The 25577-nt window shown below is 52.1% G+C and overlaps 1 protein-coding gene across 4 annotated transcripts in view; it reads right to left on the bottom strand.

Annotated features, from left to right (window-relative positions):
* The window catches only part of LZTS3 (leucine zipper tumor suppressor family member 3), a 48040-nt gene that overhangs the window by 7808 nt on the left and 14655 nt on the right, over positions 1 to 25577 (bottom strand). For 2 of the 4 annotated variants that reach the window (XM_040064747.2, XM_040064748.2), the window contains exons 2-3: positions 3259 to 3747; positions 881 to 1711 (exon numbers count right to left, since the gene is read on the bottom strand). In XM_040064747.2, coding sequence (XP_039920681.1) covers positions 881 to 1711; positions 3259 to 3708 — 1281 coding nt within the window. In that variant the 5' untranslated portion in view covers positions 3709 to 3747. Of the gene's footprint in view, positions 1 to 880; positions 1712 to 3258; positions 3748 to 13271; positions 13445 to 25577 lie in introns of those variants that run through there. The other 2 variants (XM_040064746.2, XM_040064749.2) reach the window with 2 other exon arrangements.

Genomic DNA, 25577 nt, shown 5'->3' with positions numbered 1-25577 from the left:
AAACCCGCGGGGCTCAATCCCAAACCTTCTGCTGAACATCTGCAAAATGCCACATTTCAGAGCCTAATTAATCCCAGCTTCAGTGACTTTCCATCAGGATTAGCAGAATAAGGTCTTCTTGATTCTAGGGCTATGTTTTGCCTCTGCACTCTTAATAAATTTAAAGTTTCTAAGCTGTGCATGGGAGGATTAAAATTCTTCACATGATCAAGATGAAAAAAAGGTACGTTAGCACTGGCTATACAAACAGACCTTGATAAAATGTTCTAAAAATAGGAACAGTAGGAAAAAGTTATGTAGGTCTCAGGAGGAGCACTAGAAAGAGGAATTTGTCTTTCAGCCTTTTAAGAGAGACAAACTTATTAACAACTGAAAACATTGTGTTACAATGGAAGGCATGAGGTAGACATGGCTATCAATGTCACTCTTAGCTCAGTTGCTTTTATATCTTCAATAAAAAAAAAAAAAGTCCAGTCTCTGAAAAGAGGTTTCAAGGTTTGCCCAAATGCAAATGGTAAAAGAATTTAATTAAAATAGACTTAAGCCCATTTTTGGCAGGCACAACTACCTGTGTGGAAAGACCTGTGCTCCCTGAAACTGGATTTGAATGTCACAACTTGGAGTGACCAGACCGTGAAGTCAAATTATTAACCAGCACAGGAGGGTGTGCACAAAAAACCCCTGTGCTTATTTTAGCTTTACTGAAATCAACAGGCCTGGGACTCAAGACAAGTGAGGTGACAAGGGTCACCTGTTACCTGTAGGTCACCAACCCATGGCTGTTATCTGTGGGCTCCACTTAGGGCACGTGGGAGGTATTTGGGTCACCAGATTCCGCGATGGAAGCCTCATTCACGGCCTGTTACAACAACGCTCTTACCTCCCACTTGGTCTCTTCAATCTTGGGGAGAAACTCAGCCTGCTCCTTCTTGAAAGCCACAAATTTCTTCTCCAGCTCCTCTCGTTGCTGGAGGAGTTGTCCCATGTCATCCTGGAGTTTTTTTTTCTCCTGCTGGAGCTTGAAGATTTGGAGCTGCAGAGCCTGCTGAGCCCGCTGCGCCTTTTTGGAGACCTGCTGCAACTTGTTGGCATAGTTCTGCCTCAGGTCCTCCATTTCCCTCTCCCAGATCTTCTGCTTCTCCTCGAACACCTGGAAGATGGCCGCCTCGCTCTTGTCCAAGTTCCTCCGCATCTGCAGCACCTCCTGCTCCTTCTCCCACAGCCGGTCCTCCAGGTCCTGGATGATGTCGTCGGTCGAGGGCGAGTGGAAAGGCATCGTTTCGTTGAGATGGTTCAGTCTGTTGAAGGACGAGGTGCTCTTGCTCGAGGACCGCCCGCTGTCTGAGGTAGATATCCCGTTGTATCCCACGATGTTCTTCTCCACGTAGGTGGTCCCGATGCGGTTGATGTGGCTCGTGGAGGCGCTCATGGGGCCCACGTGCTGGCTGTAGCCCGTCCCGTAGGTGGGCAGGCTCGTTAGCGAGTTACGCCCCGAATCCGAGAGCCCCCCGCCTTGGTTTGTAGTCCTGTTAAGGCTGCTCTTGTCGAGTCCACCCTTGGGTGCGGACGGGCTATTGCTGTTGGCATGGTTCAAGCTCTTTCTGTTCTCTGCCATCCCGTTGCTCTGCGGCGGGCAGAGGTTCTGCATGGAATGGAAGTTTTTAGGAACTACTGGTTTAAAGGCTGAGGGTCTAACTAAGGGCTCATTGCTCTGCAAAAAGGAAAAAGGACCACGCATCAAACACGGCAGGAGGCTCGGTAACAACACACAAAAGAGACACGTCAGCACGGGGTGGGGCTGATGCAGCTGGTGCTGGCTCCTTATCCCACCCCGTTACACCCTGGACCATTTGGGGTTGCACATGAGGGACCTGTGGTCACTCGAAGGGCAACACAATGCCTTCCCTTGCCCCAGCTGAAAGGAAACCATCTTGACTCACCCCAAACCCGCGTGATTTTTCCCTAGAATCCTCCTTAGTGCTTTTCACAAGGAGGGCTGCCCCTTGCTTACCAGACTTGAGCAACTCTAGTTTTTGCTGATTATATTTCTACCCTTGAGGTTGCATTGCCTTTTTGCTGAAAGCTGAATCAAAACCTTGGATTTTGCCTCAGGAACATCACATCTCCCTACTGCCAGCAGTGACCAGTGCCTGTGGGGACCTCGTGTCCTGCTTGTCCTCAGACAGGAGCAGGTAGGAGCTGTGACAGCAGTGACACCAACTGGAGCTGCTCTTCATTTGAAATTTGTGTTTTCTGTGGCATAAGCAATGCTGGGGGACAACAGGCCACAGCTGTAAGGGATTTAGAAAGGATTTTAAAGGATTTGCACACTCCTCACCCCATCAATGCACCATTAGAAACAAAATTTTCCTCAAAATGGGGTTGAGCCTCCCCTGCTGCAGGTTGGATTTTAGGTGAAAATTAAACTGGAGGAAGCAAAGGTATTTTGAAAGTGCCTTCTAGGAGAAACAGAATAAGCTCCACTGAACAGGTTGGAGACCAAGTGTGAGACTGAGATGGACTGCAGGGGCTGTTGGATTAACAACCCAGGAGAAAAGGCCACCAAAGGCTGCAGAAATAATACTGGACAAATTATGGAAGTCACTGGAGCAGAGCAGCAGGCTACATAAAACACTGCTGGCTCTGGGGCTCTGTTCCTCTAGGCCTGGGAGATTTTGCTCCTATGGCTCCAGTGGACGTTTTTTATCAGAGTTCCAGGGTTCCAACTTGCTCCCTGAATGAGCAAATGAGCCTCAGTATAAACCACGAGGACTGGGCTGGGGGATAAACTTTTACAGGGGTAGTTCCCAAGCCTTCTCCCTCAAAAGGGGCGCTGGGATTGCGAACAGATGCTCGTGGCTGCTTTCAGGCAACAGCCTTATGTGGCAGTGGGTGTTTGGAAACTGCCTATAAAAGGCACAAAACAGGAGTGGGACTCAGATGCCGGACCTGCTGAAACAGGAGCCAACTCCAGCTCCTTCCCCATCCTCCAGGGAGGCAGGCACAACATCTCAGGGAAGTTGGAATAGCCAGTGACTTAAACCCAGGCTAAAATGAGCTGTATGTGGAAGACTTGTGGTCATGCTCTTGGGTTCCTCAAGAACTAACAACCCCCCTGAAAGTCACAAGAATTATATCACCTCTACATAAAAAAAACGTACAAAATAAAAACAAGACCATCAAGACTGCACCAAAGCCTCCTGGTCTGTGCTCCCAGAGAAGCTCCACAGCCACCCAGCTGCTCCAGGAGGTCCTCACCTGGTCTAGTTTGCCGGAGATCGGCAAAATCTTTGGTGGGTTACTGGGCTCTCGGTACTGGGGAGGCGGCGGCAGGTTCTTCTCGTTGTTGGTGGTCACGTTGCCGCAGATGTCCATCTTCACCTTCTCGCTCTTGCGCAGGTCGCCGTTGATGTAGAGGGAGTTGGAGACTTTCTCCGACTTGTAGGTCTTCTCCTCGCCGGAGTAGCGGTTGGAGATCTCCCGCGCGGAGTAGCCGTTGCGGGGCCCCTCCGTCTGCCGGCCGCTGCTCTGCGTCCGCGTGCCCACGCTCTTCATGGCGAACTCCTGGTCGTTGGCCACTCCGCTGCCCACGCTCCCCATGGCGCTCTTGGGGATGGTCTGGGAATACCGGGGGGCGAAGCCGTGGAAGTTCTCCGGGCTGGGGTAGGCCGGGTCACTGAGGACGGGCAGCGTCTCTAGCGTGGCCATGGCAGCGTAGGGGTGAGGTGGAGGCACAGCTCAGTGGCACTGGGACAAAGGAGGGAAAAAGGGTCGTTAAAGAGATGCCTTTTGTCCGCCGTGCCCTTTGCGGAGTGAAATCGTGTCCCAGTGACGGGGTTTTCCTCTTCTGTGGGGCCCCCAGATCGCTCGGAGGAGCAGCATTCCCCAAATCCCACCCATTGCTATCAAAAAGAGCTCCTAATCTTCTCAGTCCAAGGGTTGTGGTTCCCAGGGTGAGTTGCATGGATTTTAATACGGCATCGGTGAGACACAACTGTTTGCTGTGCCCCAGATTGAATTATTTCTGTCCCTTTTCCCAGGTTTGTGTTCCCATGGGGATGGAAGGTTTCCATCCCTGCTCCTGGCTCGTACAAGTGCTCCCTCCAGCACATCCCTTAGGGATGACACCACAGGGTTTAAGCAACACAATTTCCGTCTCTTTCTCGGGATTGTTGCTCGCCTGAACTTGAGCTTTTAAAAAGATGCTTTTGTGCAGGTGTCATCCGAAATTTTCTTTAAAATCTTTATTCCCCTTTTCCATTTGGTTCTTACTTAGGCTGTGCCTTGGGTTGGCCTAAACTAGGCCATGGGACATGGATAACATGCAAATAATGGTTTCAAAAGTTGTCTTTCACTAGGGTTGTCCTGAGACCAATTATCCATGGGACCAATTATCACACGCTCTTCTTCAGCTTTTACACAAAGGTGTAAAATCCTATTTAAGAAAATAAAAGACCCATAACAACTTTTTTGTTGTTGTTGCCTTATTGAATAATGGAGAATTTGAACCTGTACAAGCCAAGGATCTCATTACCTGAAGGAAGGGGGAAGGTGCATTGCAAATTTTGTGTGGCTGAACCAAACCTGGAGGAGCAGGGTCAGGAGCACGGTCAGTGGCTCGTGGACAGCAGGTGCCACTCAGCTGACCACTGTCCACCCGGCCCTACTGAGCTCATTGACTCGGTCCCCATGGGCCAGAATGGATGCTTTTCTTTCCTCTCAGTTCCAGGTTTTCCAGGATACACCATCCTGGCAGGGTGGGGACTAAAGCAGGACTTAAGGGCAGCAGAAGGTGCAGGTTTCCCTGTGGATGGGATAAAAATAGTGATGCCCTTTGGAGAAAGGTTCAGGGGTGGCAGGGGTTAGGCAGGACCAGCAGGAAGGGGAGATGGAGAAAATCCCCATTTCAGTGGGGTTTTCCCTCTCCTTGGGGTAGGGATGTTCATTCAGCCCTCCCTGTGTAAAGCAGAACTGGGTTTATTTCCCCAGAGAGCAAGCTGAGGTCTGGAGCTCAGCTCCCATGTGGTGTCTCACGGGGCCTTGCTATTTGCACTAATAATGGCATGGAAAAAGAATTAAAAAGGTTAAAGCAGGCCCTGTGCTGCTCAGCTTTGCTTTTATTAAACCGCTTTTCTGGAGGCTTCTCCTCCCCCTATTCCCAGCATCCTGCCCTGTCCAAAGTACAGCCCGAGTGGCAGATGTGGCAGCTGCTGTGCCGCAGGGAGAGGACACAGAGCTGCTGAGATGGGATTTAAGGTCCCTTCCAACCCAACCCATTCTGGGATTTTATGATGAGCAAGCATTAAGTGAACACCTTGAGGTCCCTGCTGAGGACACCCTGCAGGCTGCACCTCTGTCCCCAGCGGATGATCTCGTGTCATTCCCTGATGGAAGTCCAAAGGCCAGGCAGTAAAGGAGGATCACATGAGCACGTATGGAGATCCACTATAGCCAAAACACACGAGTGTTGATTGATCACAGGTGACAAAACCTCTGCCAGCAGCAACAAGTGGCAGGGTCTGGTCACGTGTCCGGCAGGCGACGTTTGGACACGTGCTCTGAGCAGCACCCAAAGGGCTCCTGACCCCGTCACACCCTAAAGATACATCACCACTGACAGCTCACAAGTGCACAATGCCCAGGGGTTAATCCAGGAGCACCTGGAGACTTGGCTGGGCTGTGGGGCGATGAGGAAGGATGGAGAACACCCACCTGAAGCCGCACTCAACCAACGGTGCCATAAAATTGGAGTTTATGAGTCAAGGGGAGACTTTTTGTCCTCCTAATTTAGGAATAACCTGCTTTTTGGTGACTTTGGGAATCTTTATAAGCTGTGACTTCTTTTTATGGGACACCAGGCAGCAAGGGAGGGATGTGCTGGAAGGTCTCAGCTCCAGACAAGGAAGTGGCATTGTCTCCTTGCAGTGCTCCCCAGCCAGCAAGGGAGAAATCCAGGTTACTTTTCCCTCGCTGGGTAAATTTCACGGTGACATTTGCACATTTACATTGACTCTCTGAGGGCAGGATGAGGTCACTGGAAAATTTGATCCTTCCAAAAGGAAAAATATAAAAAGGCCAACACAACAACAAGGGTTTTCTTTTAACTGGGAATCATCCGAGAAAATATTCTGAAAAAAAATAAACAAACCCCTTGTTCTTAGCTTATGTTTACTGCAAACCCGGGATCTGATAAAGAGAGCATACAGACAAGTGTTACAAATATGTTATTAAGGAGATTCCAGAAGTGCCAACAGATTCCTGACAGTACAGCTTTGTTTGCCAAAAAGGGCCATTTTTTTCCGAGAACAACAACCCTTGGGTTTGTATCTTCCGGCCAGCTCCAGCTCCCAGTCAGGTTTTACATTGGTTGTTCCTCAGCCGAAATGTGAAATCAGATTTTGAGCACAGGAACAAGGTTGCCAAGCTCTGGCACAGAGCAGGAGAGGCCTTTTTTTTTCTCCTTCCAGGTTTGGGGGAATGTGTGACTGAAAACTTCCCCAGGACATTTCTTCTCCTTAAATCTCATCATCTCTGGGGCAAGAGGACAAGAGGGAATGGCTTCAAACTGAGAGGGTTAGATGGGATATTGGGAAGAAATTATTGACTGAGGGTGGGGAGGCCCTGGCACAGGGTGCCCAGAGAAGCTGTGGCTGCCCCTGGATCCCTGGAAGTGTCCAAGGCCAGGCTGGAAGAGGCTTGGAGCAACCTGGGATAGTGGAAGGTGTCCCTGCCCATGGCAGAGGGTGGAACTGGATAGTTTCCAACCCAAACTATTCCATGATCCCATGATAACCGCCCCCCTCCCACGGGAACATGAACTGGAAGCGGGTGATTCCCAAGGGTGCTGAGCCTGTCCATGAGCACAGGGAGGCTGAGGGAAGCCAAGTGGTTTGCCTTTAGCAGCATTTCATTCCCAGGCTGGTCCTTTAGAAGGAAAGAAGAGCTGGGCGACCTTCTCCGACCAGGGGCACTGGGAATCCACAACTCCACATTGCACCACCTCCCCATCCCACCCAACTGCAGCGGCCTCTTGGCCTTTCCTGCAGCAGCCTCGCCACGGAGACAGCAATATTTTGATGCCTGATGCAGAAAATCTTGGGGTGAAATGTCCTTTTCCCCAGGCAAACCCTGCATGTCCACCACTTTCCAAGGTTTCCTGCCGCACCCGCAGCTCGAGGACGCTCCTGGACGTTACTGTGAATACAGTAATTTGTAAAACAACAACTGCATCTTTGCACTTGCTCTACCCAGACCCTTCAGTGAACGCCTTCCGGTAAAAAGAAGAAAAAACTGCTCCGAGGTAAGCAGCTGAATGGTTAACTAAGACTGAATCATGGAGGCCTGGCTCCAGTTTCTGCCTGAGGAGGTTAATTGTTAACGCTCTCCTAACAAAGGCCTTGGGGAGGCAGACACGCCTCGGCACCGTGCCACATGGAGAAGGGGATCAATCATCGCTCTTGGAGCCCCAGAGCAAGGCAGGGCGCTGGCACACGCGCCCTCCCAGGCATGTGGCGCCGGCAGCACGGGCAGCGGAGGCGTCTGAAGGTCAGAAATTCCTGCCCTTGCCAACCGTGGTAACAGGTGTGCCCCTGACCTTCATCAGTCAGGTCGGTTTGCGTGGGCTTTAACGAGCGAGCAATTACTGACACCATAAACCCCGTGTTCTGCTCTGTTGTTTTTCTAGGGGCAGGGCCCACACCTGCCTTGTGTTTATGGCTTGGCCCTGCCAGTTTGTTGGCAGCGCTGCCAAGGGCTTGGTTTGGCCGGAGGAGAAAAAGTCAACACGTCCTGGGGTGGTGGAACGGGTTGGAAATGGTGGGGAAAGAATGGCTGCGGTAATTTCAGCTTCGTCCAGGAAGATTCGCGGAGTGGGAAGGGAAAGACGGGAATGGGTTTGCAATAAAGACGCAGACCCTGCAGGGAGCAAAACCACCTGTGTCCAGTGAGGCATTAACAAGCCCTGGGGAAAAAAGCACCACTGAAACACAAGACTTGCAGTTGTACCTGTAGAACCGTAGGATCACTGAATTATTCAGGTTGGAAAATCCCTCTAAGACCAAGGGATCCAGCTGTTCCCCTATCACTGCCAATCCCACCACTGACCCCTGTCCCCAGGTGCCACATCCACATGGCTTCTAAATCCCTCCAGGGATGGGGACTCCACCACTGCCCTGGGCAGCTGTTCCAGGGCTGGACAACCCTTCCATGAAGAAATTTTCCGTGAAGAAATTTTCCATGAAGAAATTTTCCCTAATATCCAGTCCTAGACCTCTCCTGTTTTGAGGCTGTTCCCTCTTGTCCTCTTGGTTTCAGGTGCAGGTTTCAGTCATGTCCCTCTTCCTCTCCCTCATCTTTTCTTGTACATCACATCCTCCAAAAAGAACCACTCAGCTCTGCCTCCTGTGTGTCACTTGCCACGTCCTTACGGCCGTGCTGGGCCCAATCCTGGTTGAGAGCTCCTCCACTGGGATTGATTCCAGAGGCAGGGACCCCACAGCTCCGCTCCCAGCTGGCTCCAGTGCCCCGGCACCTCCTGTTCTCCTACACCTTTCTCAAGTTGCTCAGTCTGAAGAGGGGAACAGAATGAGCTTTTCTTGTCTCTCACAGGCATTTTTTTTTCCTAGCCCTCAAGTAACTCTTGTGGCTCTTTCCTGCACCTCCTCCTACTCCTTTCCCCCCATCCTGGCTCGGTGGCTGCCAGGTTTTTTCTCCACTGCTGGAATACAGCACAAACACACTTGAACCTGTCTGCAAAAACATGCAGATCTCGAGCTTTTCGACCACAAGTTTTTCCGCAACCAAAAGCCAAATGAAGTCAGAACAGTTCCTGCTCCTTCCCCAGGACAGAGAACTCTCTTTTCCCATTTATCCCTGAACTGCAAATCTTTTTCTCCCGACTCAGGGCTAAAAAGCAAACCCAGGAAGGCAGGTTGAAGGCTCAAGCAGTGGCAAATTCTTGCAGCCACCCTCAGACACCCCTTGGGCTGTGGCACTGCTGTGTATCTGCACATTTTCCATCCTTCTGTGCAAAGGAATTATGATTGGATTTACTTTTGGACACGATCCTGAGCAGGCACCCTGCTGGAGCAGGGAGGTTGGACTTGCACTGCCCAGCATGGTAGTCCTGCCTAGGAACATCCAATTTGGGAACATGGGGACTGTCCTGTCCCTCTGTGGCCCCTCCACTTTCCAGCCAGCCCCTGAGAGCACTGAGGGGTCTGCACAGGGACTTGCAGCATCCTCTGGATAACTGGTCCCAGCTCAAAACCCTCAATCCTCCCAGTACAAACCCATTTCTGAGACAGGGGGATCACGCTCTGCTTTTCTCTCCTGAAAGCGTGGCAGCGTCAGGAGGGGGTGGCAGGATTAGGGGCAGGCAGGTCCCGGTTTTGGGGGCAGCTGTGGGAAATAAAAGTGAGTCGGCTTAGGAACATTTCCTTTTCCTTTCCGCCTGCTAATGAGATAATTACAGCCTTTTGTATTCCGGGAAACCACTTTCTCATTATGGGGGCCGCATCAGCTATTTACATAATAAGCCTGAAACAAAAGGGATGAGATGAAAAGACCCAGGCGGGCTCTTCGGGGGAGCTCTTGTTGAGCTGCCAAGGGACAGCCTGCAGGATGACGGACTCCTGCATCCCCCCAAAGCTCCTCTGGTCTGGAGTGGGTGGCAGCGCCTGATTCAGGATGTCCCCAGCGTGGGATGCTCCTCGTTCTCAGCTGGGAGGGTCCCCAGGGTCCTCAGAACCAGGTCTTTCTTAAACCACTCCTGGCAATTCCTGATGCCAAAGGATCTGGGAAGGTGGCCATGAATCCACGTTCAAGGAGTCACGTCAGCACTTGCGGGGCTCACAGTGGCACCTGGGGATGAGTCCCACCACCAGAGGATGTCTGGTACCAAACTGACCCGTCCCTTTTCCCATCTGCTGAGTCCCAGTTTCCTCCAACTGTGGTCAAAGGACATTCTGGGTACCAGCCTGTCCCATATCCCATATCCCATATCCCATATCCCATATCCCATGTCCCATATCCCATATCCCTGTTCCTTGTCTCACTTTCTGACCCCGCAGTTGGCCAAGGGATGCATTGGTTACAAACCTGTCCCATTCCATTTCCATTTCCATTTCCCATTCCCCCATCCCCCCAGCTGCCCAGTGTGTGTCGCAGCCTGTCCCAGACCATTTCCCTTTCCCCCCAGTTGGCCATGGGATGCATTGGCTACAAACCTGTTCCATCCCATTTCCCATTTCCATTTCATTTCCATTTCCCATCTCCCATCTCCCATCTCCCATTTCCCATTTCCATTTCCATTTCCATTTCCATTTCCATTTCCATTTCCATTTCCCATCTCCCATCTCCCATCTCCCATTTCCATTTTCCATTCCCATTTCCCATTTCCCATTTCCCATTTCCATTTCCATTTCCATTTCCCATTTCCCATTTCCATTTCCCATTTCCATTTCCATTTCCATTTCCCATTTCCCATTTCCCACTCCCATTTCCATTTCCATTTCCCATTTCCCCAGCTGGCCAGTGTGTGTCCCAGCCTGTCCCAGCCCACATCCCAGTTCCCTGGCCCCACACTGGGTACCAGACTGTCCCACCCCACACGCCAGTGCCCCGTGCCCCAGCTGGCCAGGGAACTCTCTGTGTTCCAAAGTGTCCCTGCCAGCCTCGCCACCTCCATTCTCCAATAAAGGCCCCATTGTTCTCCCCCGACAAAGCCTGAGCACTGCAGCCTGCTCCACCTTCCCTGGCCAATCCTCCCACCCTGCTATCAGCTTTCCTCCCTCAGCTGGTCGCTGTCTTTGAGGGACACAGTCCAGCGCCACGCTGTCCCCATCCCCCAGGACGTGGCAGCAGGGGGAATCGTGGTGAAGCACAATCTGCACTGTGGAGCGCACGGCCTTGGCTCTGTGCCCTCCTGCTCGTCCCTCCTTCCCTCTCAGCTCCCTGAGGGTGTTCCTGGAATGGACACCCTGCCACAGCTTCCCGAAAACCTCTTACTGACGGTAAAATAATCAGTAAATCAATCTGGGCATGGCCATTGTTCATCCTGAGCGAGCTGCTCCACCTGTCCCAAGCCCATCTCCTCCATGCCAGCTCCTCATCTCCCGGGGCTCCCAGTTTTAATCCACAGGATTTTCAGGATCCAAAAAAGCAGCCAGAGTGGAATAAAAAGCCAAGCACCTGGCAGGACGCGCCAGTCTTGAGCTGTTCCAGTAAGGGAAGAAATCAAAATTATCCTGGAGGCTGCAGCGAGGTGGGCAAAGCCCCAGAGAAACCTCGGCAGGTGACGTGGAGGTGTGACAAGGCACATTTGTACAGTCCCAATGAGGCTTTTTTGTCTCGTCCTTGGAGGTTTTCAAGCCCTGAATGGACCAGGCAGGGTCCACCAGCAGCAAGATGGCCTGGAGAGCCCCAGGGGTCCTTTCCACCAGGAATTATCCTATGGATTTTATTGCAAGCCACACTGGATATCCACCAGCATTCCCCTGGCCAGTGTCCTCATCCTCAGGGGGATTTTTTCCCCCTTTTCCCCACCTGCTCTCAGAGCCTTGGGTTTGGATCGGGGCTGGCATCCTCCAGGATGCACCTGAGGGGAGATAGGAAGGGTTTTCCATACCCTGCCTTACCTGTCCCCCTCATCCCAAGGGGCAGCAGGACAGGATGGTTTCCAGCTCGGCCCAAACTGCCATCCCAAACCCCATGTGTCCATCAGGATGGTTTCCAGCTCGGCCCAAACTGCCATCCCAAACCCCATGTGTCCATCAGGATGGTTTCCAGCTCGGCCCAAACTGCCATCCCAAACCCCATGTGTCCATCAGGATGGTTTCCAGCTCGGCCCAAACTGCCAACCCAAACCCCATGTGTCCATCAGGATCTCATCTGTGACCTTGTGACCCCCAGAAGACATTCGGGGCCAGCTGTGTCATTGTCCCCAGGGAGGTCCCGATGGCAACCTCTGCCCAGGAAAGCACCAGCTTTGGTGGCACAGGGAAAACTCCCTGATTTCCCTCAGTACGGGGAATGGACAGATTGACTGAGTAGCCTCAGTGCTGGCTGCAGCCCTGAGGGTCAGGCTGGACTGCTTGGGGTCATCCCGGCCCTGCGTGCCTCAGTTTCCCCTTGTTAAGGGGCTGCCAGTGGGATCCAGGGTGAGGTTTCCCCATCCTGAACAATCCACCTTTGTGCATCCATCCTCTGACCCCCCCGGGTGCAAACACAGCCCGGCAGGTACATCCCATCCCGAAAAAGCACCTGGAAAGGGTCCCACTGGCTCAGCCCTGCATTAATCCCCTAAAAATTCTTTGGAAATGTGGCTGGAGATGAGGTGCTGGCAGCTGAGCCTGTGGGACTCCCGAGCACGGGGGATATGGGGAAGCTCCTGGTCACCACTGAGAGTGTCCCAGCACTGAGCTACATCCCTTGCCTGCCTCCTCACACACCCCCACACCCCAGTCTCCGGGATCCCAATGTGATCTCCTGCTCCAGCCCAGCTCCATCGCGCCAAATGCCGTGAGGACCCCCCCTCTTTGTCACCAGAACCCCCCCTGCACGATTTAAACCCCTGTCCCGGGCGAGATGTTCTGGGGGGAAGCTGATCCTGCCCTTTGGGATGAGCCATCACCCCCAGAGCGTCCCCACGAGCCCTGCCTGGCTCTGCCGTCCCAAAACTTTACCCAAAACCTCTGTCCCCGCAGGAAGGACAACGAGGGGACCGGCCAGCAGCTCCCACCGCCGCCCACGCCCACGCCCCCAGCCCGGCCGTGATTTATCATTAACTCGCCCCGAGGAATTTCTCGGGCGCGGAGCCAGCCCGGGAAGCGCTCGCTCCTCCCCGGACACCACGCTCGGAGCAAACCCCCATGGTGGCTCGTCCCGGCTGTGCCTTGTCCCCACCGCCGGAATTAGCGCCGCTAAACCGGAGTGACGCCCGAAAATCCGCCGGGGTGCAAGGTCGCGGTGCCGGGGGAGGGTTCCAGCTGGATCCAGCGGGGTTTACAGAGGATATAGAGGAGGAAATCGCAGCTTTCCCCACCCCGAGCCACCCAGCTCCGCGCACCCCATCTCTGCTCCGACCTCCGCGGCCAGCGCTGCTCGGTGTCCCCCCCCCCCCAAAAAAAAAAATCACCTGCGAAGTGTCCCACGGGCTCAGCCCTGCACGAATCCTCGGAAAACTGTTCTCCCCCTTGCCCGGCCCCAAACAAAGACACCCAGCGAGAGGGGGGAAGGAGAGGAAAGATCCCACAAAACAAGCCGGCACCCACCGTGATTTACCCGGACAACCCAGGGGTGCGTCCCGCAGCTCCCCATCCTCCGCCGACCGCCAAAATTCATCGTTTCCCTGCGCGGGATCCCGGGAAAAAAGTCCAAAATAATACCTGCGGAGAGCAACCTGCTGCTGGGCTGCGGCCAAGCGCTGCCCTTCGCTCGGTGGGATTGGCCACGGCGCCCGCAGGAGCTTTAACTCTTTGTGCCCACCTCCGGCAGGGATTTGGGGAAGGGTTTGGCTCCGTCCTCCTCCAAGGGGAATTTGGGGCTGATGGTTTGTTTTAGCTTGGAGCGGGAACTTTGGAGTGAGACGCTGAGGTTTTCCCGAAATAAGGGTTTGGAGTTTGCCTTTTCCTATTTTCGGACGGGGATTTTGGGGTCTGACGGCTTGTTTCTGCACCAAAAGGGATTTGTGGGTTTGGAAGGTTTTGAGGGTTGCTCAAATAGGGATTTGTGGGTTTGAAAGGTTTGGGGGTTTGCTCGAATAGGGGTTTGAGGTTCAGGGGCTTGTTTTTGCTCAAACAGGGAATTTGGGGTCAGACCGCTTGTTTTTCTTCAAATGGGAATTTTGGGGTCTGACAGCTTGTTTCTGCGCGAATATGGGTTTGTGGATTTGGAAGGTTTTGGGGTTTGCTCAAATAGGGATTTGGGAATTTTGAAGGTTTTGGGGTTTGCTCAAATAAGGATTTGTGAATTTTGAAGGTTTTTGGGTTTGCTCAAATAGGGGTTTGAGGTTCAGAGGCTTGTTTTTGCTCAAACAGGGAATTTGGGGTCAGACCACCCATTTTTCTTCAAATGGGAATTTTGGGGTCTGACAGCTTGTTTCTGCACAAAAAGAGATTTATGAGTTTGGAAGCTTTTGGGGTTTACTCAAATAGGGGTTTGAGGTTCAGGGGCTTGTTTTTGCTTAAACAGGGAATTTGGGGTCAGACCGCTTGTTTTTCTTCAAATGGGAATTTTGGGGTCTGACAGCTTGTTTCTGCACAAAAAGAGATTTATGGGTTTGGAAGCTTTTGGGGTTTACTCAAATAGGGGTTTGAGGTTCAGGGGCTTGTTTTTGCTCAAACAGGGAATTTGGGGTCAGACCGCTTTTTTTTCTTCAAATGGGAATTTTGGGGTCAGACCGCTTGTTTTTCTTCAAATGGGAATTTTGGGGTCAGACCGCTTGTTTCTGCGCGAATATGGGTTTGTGGATTTGGAAGGTTTGGGGGTTTGCTCAAATAGGGATTTGGGAATTTTGAAGGTTTTGGGGTTTGCTCAAATAAGGATTTCTGAATTTTGAAGGTTTTGGGGTTTGCTCAAATACAGATTTGAGGTTCAGGGCCTTGTTATTGCCCAAACAGGGAATTTGGGGTCAGACCGCTCATTTTTCTCCAAATGAGGATTTTGGGGTCTGACAGCTTGTTTCTGCACAAAAAGAGATTTATGGGTTTGGAAGGTTTTGGGGTTTACTCAAATAGGGGTTTGAGGTTCAGAGGCTTGTTTTTGCTCAAACAGGGAATTTGGGGTCAGACCACCCATTTTTCTTCAAATGGGAATTTTGCGGTCTGAGAGCTTGGTTTTGCACAGAGGAAGTTTTGAGGGTCCGACAGCTTGTTTTGCTCAACTGGAATTTTGGGATCTGACTGTTGGGTTATTTTGTTTTAATTTTTTTCTTTTTTTCTTTTTTTTTTCTCAAATAGGGAATTTCAGACTCTCAGGCCTTGGTTTTTCCTCAATGGAGGAATTTGAGATTCAATTTGCTCAAACAGGGATTTTAGGATCAGATAGCTGAGGTTTGGGTTATTTTTCAAATAGGGAATTTTGGGGTCTGATGGATTGGGTTTGCTCAAATGGAGGTTTTGGGATCAGGTAACTTATTTTGGCCTAAAGCGGAATTTTGGGGTCTGGCAGAAGGGTTTTCCTCAAATAGGGATTTAGGGTCTGACTGCCGGTTTTGTTTTTTGTTTATTTGTTTGTTTTTAAAAAGGGATTTTAGGGTCTGGGGGCTTGTTTTGGTACAAACAGCGATTTGGGGCTCTGACAGCCGGGCTTTTTCCAAATGGAATTTTGGGGTCTGACAAACTGGGCTTTTTTTTGAGTGAAGATTGCTCAGCACAGCTCATTTTGACTCAAATAGTTATTTTGGGATCTTTCTATCAGGTGACCCTTCTCAACTTTCCCATCCTTCTGGGGATGCTTCCCATCTGCGTGGCTGAAATGGAATGCTGTGAGGAGCTCTCAAAGAGGGGCAGAGACCTGGATGGGTGGGAAGGGACTTCAAACCTCATCTCATTCCAACACCTTCCACTATCCCAGAGTGCTCCGAGCTCCACCCACGTGGCCAAAAGCTGGAGCTGGATGCTTCCCTCCTTCCTTTCCATCATTCAGAGCAGAGCCCTGCAGACACAGGATGGCCCAGAGCTCCTTTTCCCACTTTCCCAGCTGCCAGCGCTGCGGCAGGAGGGCAATCAGGCTTCCCATGGGGGGCCCATCCAGCCTCAGCACTTACTCTGGATTATTTGCAGTCGTGGAGGGAGGGAAAGAAAAGCCACACAAAGCTACCGCTAATTTAGAGCCGTTTGCTGGAGTGAATTTTCGATTGGCAGGATGTCTGGGGCTCAAAGGAGTCGCCGGGTCGGGGCCTCGCAAACGGTGCCGGTGTTGGTGGGCAAACAACAGCGAGAGCGGCAAAACAGCAATAACGCCAAAATAATCAAATATGGGTTAATGTGCGGTTAAACCCGGGGAACAACACGCTGCTGGGGTGCAGGGGGAAGGTGTAAATTATACCCAAATGCATTCCTGCGGAGATTCGAGCTCTTAGTTTTGCCCTCAAGCTCCAGAAGCAGAGAATTCTGACGAATAGGCTGGTTTTGGGGATGTGTGTGCACCTCGGAAGCAGCGACGCAGACAGAGAGCCCTTTCCACCGCTGGCACCGCCCTGGCAATAACCAGAGGAGCTCTGCTGGGACGTGGAGCTTTCCCAGCAGCGGGATTTGGGGAAGCTGCCCGAGCACAGGAGCCTGTGGCTGCCCGGCAGGGCACAGGGAGCAGGCAGCTGGTGCAGGCTGTGCTCGTGCTCCCTCTGGGAGCTGAGTTATGTCTTAGCGCTTCCCACAGATGAATAAATCATGGTAGGAGAGGCTTTGGAGAAGGCTGGGAAATCCAGGATAACCCGTGCTCCTGGCGCTCTCAGGCGGGGCGTAAACTTTTGAACTCCCGACTCCGGTTTCTAACCCAAGGCTCGGGTGGCTGAGCCAGGAACCTCTCTGCCCACCCAGCTCAAGTCCAGCAGAGCCCCTCCAGCACCTCTGAGAGCCAACAGAGGCCCGCAGTTCTCACCCAATTTGTGCCAGGGCTCCTGCACAGCTGGCTGCACCCAGCCCACCGTGTTTCCCTGTCCCCATGGGACACAACCACCAGGACTTGGCCTCGGCCCTTTGTGGGGTTTATCCTTCTCTGCTCTGCCCTTTTTGGGTGGTCATGGTCAAACTGTGTCACCCAGGCCCAACCACCTGAGGTCACCTCCAGCCTGGGACTACAGAGTTGGGTTTACCCACCTAAAAATCCTTCCCTAGCCAGCCACGATGCCCTCGCTCCGTCCTGGGGCTGAGGCTTTGCACATCCACCCAAAAGGAAAAACTTACTCTTCCAAAATCCAAACTCTTTGTTCCCGTGTCCTTTCGTTTCCTTTTTCGTTTTTCCTTTCCCTTGCAGGAGTGGCAGCCCCTGGCAGGGTGATTCCCATTCTCTCGGAGCCGTTTCATTTCAAGATTCCCAAGCTCTCCAAAGTCTTTGGACTGCACCTGCAGGATTGGTTCAGTGTTCTTTGCACTGATCAGAGAAGGAGGAACTCATCAGCTGCAGTGAGGTCTGAAGGAGCATCAATGGCCCGGGACATTCCCCAGGGAACACACGGAAAGCGTTGATGTGCTCAGGCACGCGGCCAGGCGGAGGTGGAGATGGGAATGGGAGCAGAGACAGCAGCTCCCTGCACGGGGATTTCTTCCTGGAAAGCCCTGGGGAGCTGCTTTTCGGTCCGAGACATCCCAATGTGAGCAAGAGCCACCCTGCTCTCTTCACCCAGACTCCTTTATTTGGAGAGAAAGATCATTTTCAAAGCCCTGAGGAGCAGAAAAAGCCCCTCAATAAGGGTGCCCTGGCTGTTGAACACACTTTGAGGCCATGAATGAAGTGGCATCTCCATCCCAGGATGTCTGAGTGCCTTGGCTGGGCCATGTCAAGGCCTGGTCTGGCGATGAAGGCAGTTCTGAGCTTTCCAACCAAGAACTTAAACCCAGCTCAGACCTCAGCTGTGACCTGGCTGTGCCTGTAAGAGCTTGACATCCATCAGGCTGGACAGCGAAACCAGAATTCCTGCAGTACCTCCCTGCCAGGCTCTGTTTGAAGCCCCTCCCCGCTGTCTGTTATTAAAGCAGAGATCTCCAGCCCTGTTTTCCCAGGAAAGACCCTGTTTTGTGTGAGAGTCAGTGGGTGTGGAACATCCAAGGGTTTCCCCGTGTTTGTGGAGAGATGCTGCCTTGCCTGATTTGTTGTGAGTGATCCCTGCAGGGATCGCAGGGACCACAGCCAAACGTGCAGGATGGGGCTGGTAGGGGAGCATGACTACGCCATGCCAGGAAATCCGACCTTTATCAGGGAAAACAGATAAAAATCCCCCGCAGCCTGCACAGCCTGAGCAGGCTCTGTGGCTGAGCTCCCAGAATAAATGTCAGGATGACACCCAGGGTTTGTTTGTGCAAGAAGAAACTGGTTAGGTGGTAAAACAAACCTTCTCTGCACCTGGGGGTTCACCAGCACAGGGATATCCCACCAGTCTGGAAGTTAAAATGCTGGGAGAGGCTCTTCCTGCTCATTAAATGGACTAATTTCAGCCTGTGTGAGACCTCTTCATACCCACACACAGCTGGGGATGCGAGAGGAGCTTCTCCAAACTGCCACAGGGGGAGAACCGGGGGTGCTGAGGCTGGGTTGACCCCAAAAGCTGAGTTGATGCCAGCTGCTGCAACGGGGGACACTTCCCATCTCCAAGCCGTGACATCTGCCTGCTCGGCTTGAGCCAGCAGGAACAAGCCAAAAGACTCTGGTTTGTGTCATCCAGAGGGATGGGGTTTTATTCTGGAAAAAAGATCCCTGCTGGTATCAGCTGTCTCCTCCTGTACCAGCACAGGGCAGACAAAGCCTCGCAGCGCTGGCAAGCCACAGCCTGGTGCACGGGCCAGGTCTTCCCATAAATCAGGAGAGGCTCCTGCATCTCCACCCGTGGGTGCTGAAAGCCCGGAGTGTGTGCTGGGTGTCCTGGGATTTGGGATTTGAGCTGCCCTGGGGGGAGGAGAAAGTGAATTCTCAGGTTTCCCAAAAATGTCTAGACCTGGGAATCGTGGGATCATAGTATCATCATGGAATGGTTTGGGTTGGAAGGCACCTTAAAGATCATCCAGTTCCAGCCCTCTGCCATGGGCAGGGACACCTTCTCTAGCCCAGACTGCTCCAAGCCCCATGCAGCCTGGCCTTGGACACTTCCAGAGATCCAGGGGCAGCCACAGCTTCTCTGGCCTCCCTGTGCCAGGGCCTCACCACCCTCACAGGGAAGAATTTCTTCCAAATATTTAGTCTAAATCTCTCATCTTTTAGTTTAAAACCATTCCTTAAGCATCATTGGGCGATTATCCAGAATGAAGGAAACAAACCTCCCATTCACAGTCCCAAAGCATCAGGCCAGGCCTAGTAAAAATAAACTGGAGCAGACCAGCCTGCAGCCAGGAGGGCCAGGTTTCCACTGAAACCACCAGGCATTCAAGGATCCTGTTTGGAAGTGCCCTTTCTGTCCATATCAGGAATTAGGGATTTTTGTCACAGCCCCCTCAGCTCAGGGTGGGAGTTTTTTTTCAGGGAGGAACATCAGGCTCAGGACTAAGTTGTGTGTGCTCTTCTTGTCCCATCCATCTCCATCTCCATCTCCATCTCCATCTCCATCTCCATCTCCATCTCCATCTCCATCTCCATCTCCATCTCCATCTCCATCTCCATCATCTCTATCTCCAATTTCCATCTCCATCTCCACCTCCACCTCCATCTCCATCTATCTGATCTCCATCATGACCAACCTCTGCTCTGGGGAAGAATTGGTGGCTGAGTGGCTTCAGCAGGAGCAGAAGCATGAGAATCCTCAAATCTTGGGAATGATCTTCTGGAGGGGCAGTGGAACACCGAGCAGGAAGCTTGGAGCACCCCTGTGGTGGCTCCAGGGCCTCTCTGGATAGGACTCAAGGTTGAGAGTCCCTTTCCAGCTGATACAGTCCATGGACCACAGGGAGGGATTGGCTGACTGGAAATGGGCATGGGCTGAAACGCTGCCTGAATCCATGACCATCTGATGGCCCTGGAATCCCGGGAATTTGGAATTTGCAGTTAATGAATGTCCCGAGTGCTACAAACACATCCCCCCAGTACTGCCTCCCCCATGTCCTTGGAGGAATGTGGGTATTCCCAGCCCTGAGGACAAATTCCTTTGCAGTCACTGGCACTGACCCCGGACTGGAAACCAGTTTCCCCAGTGGGTGAACCAATGGTTTTGCCTCCAGCCCTGCTCCAGCTGCCGTCTGTCTCCCTGGCTTCCTTTTCTTCCGGCTGCATTGCCAATTCCCCCATTTCCCAACTCTCTGAACTCTGCTTCCCCAGCCACTGAGGGACTCAGCCTTGTCCATCTCCAGGCTCATCCTCCTCAATCCATGCCCTGGCTCGGATGCCACGCAGAGAAAAAAAGAGAAAGAAAACTCTTCACAACCCAGATTTGCAACTTTGGTGGCATCAGGATGCCCCAGAACCAGGACTCACCCCTCTGCATCACGTATGAATCCCTAAAAACAGCAAGGAAGGATCCAGGTTTGGCTGGGAAGAGGGATGGAAGAGGGACAGGAGCACAGAGGTACGCAGCCAAAATTTGTGCTGCCTCTCCAGGGTGATGGCTCCAGGCTGCTTACCGACCCTTTTTCCTGAATATCTGTGGCCAAGGCAGGGTTTTACTGGTTGTGCCAGGGGATTGTGTCCCCCCTGAGCAGCACTGGTGGTGGGGAAAGCCTCTGTCCTGGAGATACCCATGGCTTGGACCTCAGTGGCCTGTGGAGAGTGGGGCAGAGAGACTTCAAAGAGACAAAGTGGAGAACCTAGGAAAGGATCCACAAGCAAAATGGGAAACCTCGGAAAGGATCCAGAGGCAAAGTGGAAAACCTCAGAAAGGATCCAGAGGCAAGAAGGAAAACCTCAGAGAGGATCCACAGGCGAAATGGAAAACCACCGAGAGGATCCATTGGCAAAAAGGGAAACCTCAGAAAAGACCCACAAGCAAAAATCCCTCTTGTATTGGAAGCATTTTTTGGCTGTGATCATGCTGTGATTTGACCCTGTCAAGAATGACTTTGTGGATCACCTGGGAGATCCTCCTGCATTCTGGAAGAACATTTTGCAGCAACCCAGGTGTTTGTGACCCACCAAGCCTTCACCCTGCAGGGACAAACCAGCTTTCTTCTGCAGTTTTCTTGCATCCTCGGCATCCCCCAGCCCATTTTTGGGAGGGGGCTCCATGCAGGTGCTCCTCCACAGCAGGACGATGGAGCAGTTGGCTCCTGGTCCAAGCCACAGGAGATGCCAGGGATGGGGAAACCTGGCTCCAGCGTGACCCCCTTGCAGTCCACCAGGTGAAGAGGGGCCTCTTCCCACCCTGCCAGTGCGCAGCCATCAACACCCTCTGCTCCTTGGAGGGGTGATGGATGGGGAAACCCAGGAACGGGATTTCTCTGGAGCTGCCCTTGTGCTCCCAGCCGGCCTGTGGACCTCACCCCATCGCCTTCTGAATGCGGCACAAAGAGTTTAGGGCGAGGAACGAGAAGAAGGAGTTGAGAGGATGGGCCAGGGAGGGAAAATTTCCATAGCTGCATAATAAAGGTGATTACATAAGGGCATCCTGCGTCATCTGCGGCTGGCATCTCCGGAGAAGTAATTACATCTGCACCACACATCTAAAGAAAATATTATCACGTTGGCTTCCAAATTCTATAATTAGCTCTTGCAAGATGTGTGCCAGGGGCTTTATCATTCCGTGTACGTTGGCTGTAGAGCCAGGCACAGACACACGGAGGTTTTTGGGTTTTTTCTGCATTTGCCAGCTAGGAAAATATTTGGAGTTTAGTGTGGCAGCTGACCCCAGTCCCTCGGGAAAGGGCGGCTCTGAGGGTTTGAAGTGGTGTGTAAAAGGTGAAATCCTTTCCCGGCCTGCCTCGGTGCCTGCTGGGCCGTGGGGATCCAGCGGGAGGGCAGGAATGGCAAAGCCAGGGCTTGGCTTTCCCTCCTCCTTCAAATACCCTTTGATTTCTGCCCTGATGCTCTGAACCTTGGGAAGGCTTTTCTTCCCTCGCTAAATAAATGACCTGATTCGCAGGGAGGTGTTGCCCTCACAGGTTCCTGCGCTCTCTGCTCTGTCATATAAAACAAACCCCTTTTGCTCGCCCAGCTTTGGACTTCAGAACCAACTTGGGGCTTTGAACACTCCTCCCATCCCTCCAGATCCTAGGCAAAAGGGAAAAGAGGCTTTGAAGTGGAAGCAGAGGCTGCAAAGCTCCTGGTTTGATGAAGGGCTTTTCATGTGGAGCTGGAGATGGCCACGGGACAAGCTGGCAGCGCCAGGGACACAGCAAGGGATGGAGGGGAGGATGAATGAGGCAGGGATTTGGTTTCCTTCTGTTTTCCATTTGCTCATAACCAGCCTGGGAGCCCGGGAAAGCGCCAGCAGCTCTGCTGCAAACAAAACAGCGAGGAGATTTGTGCACATCTCCAAGGAAGTTCCTTCAGCTGGAAACTGCGCACGACCAGGAGAGTGGGAGGGAGTGCCAAAATCCCAGGGGCTTGGTGAGAAGACGGTTGTGTTGTGTGTGTGAGAGCGTGTGTGAGCAGCTTGGATAAACCATCCTCAAGTGGAAAAACATCCTCTCTATCCTGGCCCCGTGGAGTGGGGTGGTGACAGCTCCTCCCCCTTTCTCAGTTTTGCGTTATTTCCACTCAGAAGATGCGGAGGGCTGGGGGATGGGGAGAGAGGAGGGCTCCAAAGCTCAGCAGAGCTGTCGTTGGGGCCAGCTCTAGTGAAACCTGTGAGCCGCCCTGTGAGCAGGGAATAACCAACCCAGGGGACACGAGGTGAGGCCTGTCCAAAGGGAACCTTTGGCTCCTGTTCACGACCAGTCTCAGGAGCTGCTGGGTGTGTCTGTGATCAGAAATGGTCTTTCCAGGAGAGGAAAACCCAGAGCCAGAATGCAAGCATGAAAAAATATAAAAATCCATGATGTCTCCACTGAGATATCTCCAGCCCTGGTGTCCTCTTGAGCTTTTTTAAAACACCCCGTGGTTGATATAAAACCCATTGCCCCAGTCATCCTGAAAATCATCGTGACAACAGAGTCACAGAAGGGTTTGGGTGGGAAGGGACCTTAAAACTGCCATGGGCAGGAACACCTTCCACTGTCCCAGGCTGCACCAAGCCCTGTCCAACCTGGCCTTGGACACTTCCAGGGATCCAGGGGCAGCCACAGCTTCTCTGGGCACCCTGTGCCAGGGCCTCACCACCCTGCCAGGGGAGAATTCCTTCCCAATATCCCATCTAACCCTGCTCTCTGTCAATATGAAGCCATTCCCCACATCCAAAGTCCCTCTGCAGCTCCCTTTTAGGCCCTTGAGGCACAGCCTTTGTGGCTTTCATTGCTCACCTGAGCTTTGCAGAGCCTCTCATGGACTGCTGGGGCTCCCCAGAATAATGTGGGGTTGTGTTGCGTGGCTGCACCGCTGGGGACATAAAGCTGCTGGCCTTGCCCTTCTGCCCTAACCCTGCTCATGTGTGGTCTTCACTGCTTCCATCCCAATGCTTCTGGGGAACCCTTAAAAAAACCCCAAACTCCTCATCTTTGGAAATTTTCCCTCTTCAGCACCAGAGTCCCAGGGAGAAGGTGGGGAGTGACGCCCCAGTGACACAGCACATCGTTCTGTGTGGGAAGAGGAGAGGTGGAGAAGGGTGATGTGGGAGCAGGGAGAAAGGGAATGCAGCTTTGTCAATGATTTGCAGGAGAGAAAACAAGCTCCTGCATGGTTTGGGTGGTTTCATGGTGAGCTTGGGGGCGCAGGGTTAATGGTTGGATTTGATGACCCTTAGAGGTTCTTTCCCAACCTCCACCATTCTGTGGTTTCCTGTTTCCAAAGGAATGCAGCAGTTCCTAGCTGGGGCTGTCCATCCATCCTGAGCCAGCCCAGAGTCTGTGGCCTAAATCCAGGTGTCTTGGGTTGCAGGGCAGGATGTGGCCAGGGCTATGTATCCTATTACTGTCTGTTGAAACCGGTTGGGGAAATTTTTTTTTCTCTTCTGTGACCCATTCCTCGTGACTTTGGGCGTGTTTTGTTAACGGGCCAGCTGTTAAATCCAGATGGGGCAGTGTTCTTTCTCTCTTCCAGGACCCATCCTTCCTCCAGGGATATCTGCTGTTAATGGGCCATCCAGGCTCACTGCATGGCTGATACAATTACATCATCCCATCGGGAGATGCTCCACCCAGAGGGAGGAGCCAAGCATTCCTACCTGGATAAAACCTGGGATTTGGAACACCAGCACAGCCTGTGTGCACTGGATTCCCAGAGAAAGACCGGACCCATCTCACCACCACTGGAGCCTTCAGAGGAAAACTCCACCCTTCTACAGGATCATTGCTCCAACAGAACCACATCGGTCACTGCAGAAGGACTTGATTGCACTGCTCCCAACACCCTGACCAGCAGGGTGTCAGGCTGTGTTCTGACTCTGTCAGAGTTATCTTTTTTTTTTGCTTGCTGGCTTTTTTCGTGCTACATTTTTATTTTTAATATCCCTAGTAAAGCACTGTTATTCCTATTCCCATATCTTTGCCTGAAAGCCCCTTAATTTCAAAACTATAATAATTCGGAAGGAGGGAGGTTTACATTCTCCATTCCAAGGGAAGCTCTGGATTTCCCTGGCAGACACCTTGTGTTCCTAAACCAAGACGCCAGGCAAAGGTTCCTGGTGCTTTGTGCAAGGATTTGCCAGAGGAGAAGGCGTCTGCTGGGGCTGCAGCACCACCTGCTCTCTCCACTCCTCTCTTTCCCCTTCATCCCTACCCTGAGCTCGGGGAAGCAGAATTCCTCAGGCGTGCGTGTAAAAATGGGAAGCACTTGTGAAACAAGCTCCAGAGGAGCTCGGCACATGTTACAAGCTTGCACTTCATATATTTGGGACAGAACTCACCCCGGCACAGCGTCCTGATTAATTTGTCTGAGCTGGGAGCAATCCCACGCCGTTCATCTCACCTGTGCTGCTGACAGGGGCTGCCGTGGGATCTGCCTCTGCAGACATCACGAGTAGTCCCAGCATTTTTCCTCAGCAGTTTTGGGTTGGTTTGTTTTTTTTTTTTTAATGAATCCGTGCTGACAAATTGCTCAGACATTCCCAGGAGGCTCTGTAGGAGCATCAATGGATTTGGGGCAGCGCTTCAGACAGGACCAGAGACACAGCCAAATGACACACAGATGTGGAGCTGTCTCCTTTTTTTCAGTTTTTTAGCACAAAAAAAAAATCGCCGTCAGGAATCAGGTGAAGGCAAAAAAAAGGGAGAAAAGGAAAAAAAAAAACCCTTCCTCAGGTGGTGGTTGGTGGCCTGGAGAGCTCCTTGTCTGGGATGCAATTGATGTTCAGTGTTTGAGGGGAAATTTGGCAAGTTCATGGACCAGAAATCTGTCAGGATCTGCTGCAAATTGCACAGAAGGCAGATTTGGGAGTGTATTGAGGGAATATAAAGCAGGCTGTCAGACTGGCCCTTTTTTTCACCTCTCCCTGCCCATTGCTGATAGAATTGTTAAGGCTGGGAAAGACCTTTGAGATCATCAAGCCCAAAAATTCATATTGATTTTCATCCCTAAAACATTAAGTGCCCCATTGTGTCCCAGGAATGCAACAGACTGTGCAGAAAGAGCTGTCAAAATTAAAATTGTTGTAATCCAAAGGTGCCTGGGTTCATGATTCTACAAAAACCAAGCCAAAACCAACCAACCAGTCAACCAACCAAACAAAAAAAAAACCCCACCAGAACAAACCCTCCTCCCCCAAAAAACCAACCAAAAATCCAAAACAAACAAACCAAAAGCAAAAACAAAAAACCCCAAACCCCCCAAAAAACCAAGACCCCCAATATGCCAACCATACAAACCACCAAACACCGTAATATTTTGCTAAACTAAATGAAACCAGGGAA

The sequence above is a fragment of the Hirundo rustica genome, chromosome 5, assembly GCF_015227805.2.
Source record: "Hirundo rustica isolate bHirRus1 chromosome 5, bHirRus1.pri.v3, whole genome shotgun sequence".
NCBI lineage: Eukaryota > Metazoa > Chordata > Aves > Passeriformes > Hirundinidae > Hirundo > Hirundo rustica.
Note: the sequence above shows the minus strand (reverse complement) of the source record. Positions and strands in the feature narration are given on the sequence as shown.